This window comes from Limulus polyphemus, unplaced genomic scaffold (genome assembly GCF_000517525.1).
Source record: "Limulus polyphemus unplaced genomic scaffold, Limulus_polyphemus-2.1.2 Scaffold4132, whole genome shotgun sequence".
Taxonomy (NCBI): domain Eukaryota; kingdom Metazoa; phylum Arthropoda; class Merostomata; order Xiphosura; family Limulidae; genus Limulus; species Limulus polyphemus.
In genome coordinates this window covers 42,747-45,640 of record NW_013669742.1, presented here as the reverse complement: position 1 = coordinate 45,640, position 2,894 = coordinate 42,747, and the positions used below count along the sequence as shown (strand labels likewise).

General features: G+C 32.8%; 1 protein-coding gene across 1 annotated transcript in view; it reads right to left on the bottom strand.

Annotated features, from left to right (window-relative positions):
* LOC106470640 (voltage-dependent calcium channel type A subunit alpha-1-like) overlaps positions 1-2,894 on the bottom strand; it is a 96,528-nt gene that overhangs the window by 52,160 nt on the left and 41,474 nt on the right. Inside the window, exon 2 of the mRNA XM_022399266.1 lies at positions 1,541-1,646. Within this exon, the coding sequence (XP_022254974.1) occupies positions 1,541-1,646 (106 nt within the window). The remainder of the gene's footprint in view (positions 1-1,540; positions 1,647-2,894) is intronic.

Sequence of the window (2,894 nt, the reverse complement as noted above, 5' to 3'; positions counted from 1 at the left end):
GAAAGGATTTCCAGTATTTTTTATTAAATATTGTTGAAAGTATTTTCGGTATTCTTTATTAAATATTGTTGAAAGGATTTCCAGTATTTTTTATTAAATATTGTTGAAAGTATTTTCGGTATTCTTTATTAAATATTGTTGAAAGGATTTCCAGTATTTTTTATTAAATATTGTTGAAAGGATTTCCAGTATTTTTTATTAAATATTGTTGAAAGGATTTCCAGTATTTTTCATTAAATATTGTTGAAAGGATTTCCTGTATTTTTTATTAAATATTGTTGAAACTATTTCCAGTATTTCATTAAATATTGTTGAAAGGATTTCCTGTATTTTATTAAATATTGTTGAAACTATTTCCAGTATTTTTTATTAAGTATTGAAAGTATTTCCAGTATTTTTTATTGAGTATTGTTAAAAGTATTTTCGGTATTTTTGTTAAGTATTGTTGAAAGGATTTCAAGTATTCTTTATTAAATATTGTTCATGTTTGTTGTTGTTACAGCTAATGATTCCATACGAATGTCACGACACGCTCCTAACGAAATCAGACTAAATGGATTTTGGAGACTCTAAAATGACAAATTATCACGTTATGATACGAAACGAGCCCACGCCCGTACGAAGAGCACGCGCTTTTTCGTGCGATCGTAACAATGCGGGTTATTTAATGAAAAAACAGAATTTTGCTGCCTTCAGTGTAATAATTAGCGGACTTTATTCTCACTTATTTCTCCGGGTGTCACGATTTTTGGGTGGGTACAACTAGAGGTGATTCGAAAAGGTAAAAATAGAAATATTTGTCTTCCATGATCTCGAGAAGTGATCGGATAATATTGTATCGTTATATTTTTGATTCAAAAAAAAAAAAGTCCAATACGAGAACGTCTTTCGTGTGATAATCTTCATGATTGGATGTTTCGCTCAATTTTCTGGAATACAATTGCTGTCCGTAAAAGATGACGGGTGTATATAACAAGTAACCTTTACGGAGCTAAAACTTTAAATTTTAATTAAAAAAAAAAGGCCCATTATAGAAACGATAACATAAAATAAAACTGTCTGAAAAGAATCCCCAGATTAACCCGGTATTATGGATTAGGGTAATTTGAGATAAGATAAAATTTACCGATATCTTAGTAAAAAATATATTGAATGACCATAATATTAAATGACCATACTCGGTCAAGTTAAAAACATCGTAAAAATGCAGGAATTCATGAAACGTGTTAGAGAAGAATTTACGAGAATATTCTTTACTTTATATACCAAACTTTTCCTAAAATAACATCAGAAAACAAAAATGTTCAGCTTAATACACGAGTTTCAGAAATTTTTGTATAATTTGTTTGTTTAACTTTATGGATAACTTTTACACCAGTTTTTGTTATATTTTATTTTTGTAAATTCGTTTATTTAATGAAACTAATAACTTCTACAACAGTTTTTATTCACGTCTATGAATAAGTACGTCTTAATGGAAAATGTTATACTAACACGAGCTCTTACTTTAAACATAATAAAGACAATGAAATTGACTTACTAATTTCTGAGCTAAAGGTGTCCTGTCTCGGTGCGGAAGGTGTTCTTCCAAAGCTAGGACTATACAGTTGGCGATGATTGTTAGGAGGACAGCGTACTCGAAAGGAGTGGACTTTGTGTTAAGGAAGGATCGTACTTTACAACAGAGTATAAGGAAGGATCGTACTTTACAACAGAGTAAATTTATGAATGTTATATTTACAAATCAACACACGGCTAATTAAGCCTCAGTATTACTAATATCACGACGACAGTTTTACTATATATGTATATACTCAGCATTTCAGTCTCTAGGCCTGTTCCTAGTGCTCACCCTGTCTGGATTACAAACCCGATGATTTTAAGTTCACGGCTCGCTGCTGAGTGCATTGCACGAAGAGTGTGAAAACCCACTATTAAATAAGACAAGAGCACACCTAATATAGTTAATGGGTGTAGTTGACTAGGTGCTTTCTCTCTGGTCTATCAGACTCAAAACTAGATAGGGCTCAGCCCTTTGCTAGCTTTAAACGAAGTTCTGAGACAAACAAACTATGACTTCAAACCAATACATCCTTTCTCCAAATAAAACACTTGAAATAATTTATGCAATAATATGCTACTTTTATATCTCTTTTTTTTTGTCCTTACATTTTGTACAATTTAACTGCAGAACATTCACCAAAGATAACATTTTCATCTGCTCTTACACATCTGTCTCATATGAGACCAAATACTTCTATGAAAGCACTGGAATTCTAATTAGCTTACCACGTGACAACAATAATGTGAAATCAACCACGTAAACGAAAGTTGTTACCGATCTGAGAATTGTTTGTTTCGGAAGTTCGCGCAAAGCTACACAAGGGTTACCTGCGCTTGCCGTCCCTAATTTTGAGCTGACAGTCTAGAGGAAAGGCAATTAGTCCAAGATAACCATCATCATCTATTACACTTATAAATGCACCCACGGCCCCAAAGTGCAGAGCACGATTTCGCGGCAACTGAATATAAACCATAAGCCTTCGTATTCACAGTCAGGCATGTTAACAACTAGGCCACGCCCGGCATAATGAACTAAGGACTATAATTAGAATCAAATACCTTAGCAATGACCTAAAACGAGTCACGTGAAAGGAAGATATTACTGAACTACGGACTACGTAAACAGTGTCACCGCAATCGTTGTTAAAAGATCTGAACAATTAATTCTGAAACACAGTGTCACCGCAATCCTTGTTAAAAGATCTGTACAATTCACTTTGAAACAATATGGAACTGCTTCTAGTAGTAGCAGTAGAAACGATATCAAATACTATACAACAATATGGAACTGCTTCTAGTAGTAGCAGTAGAAACTATATCAAATACTATAC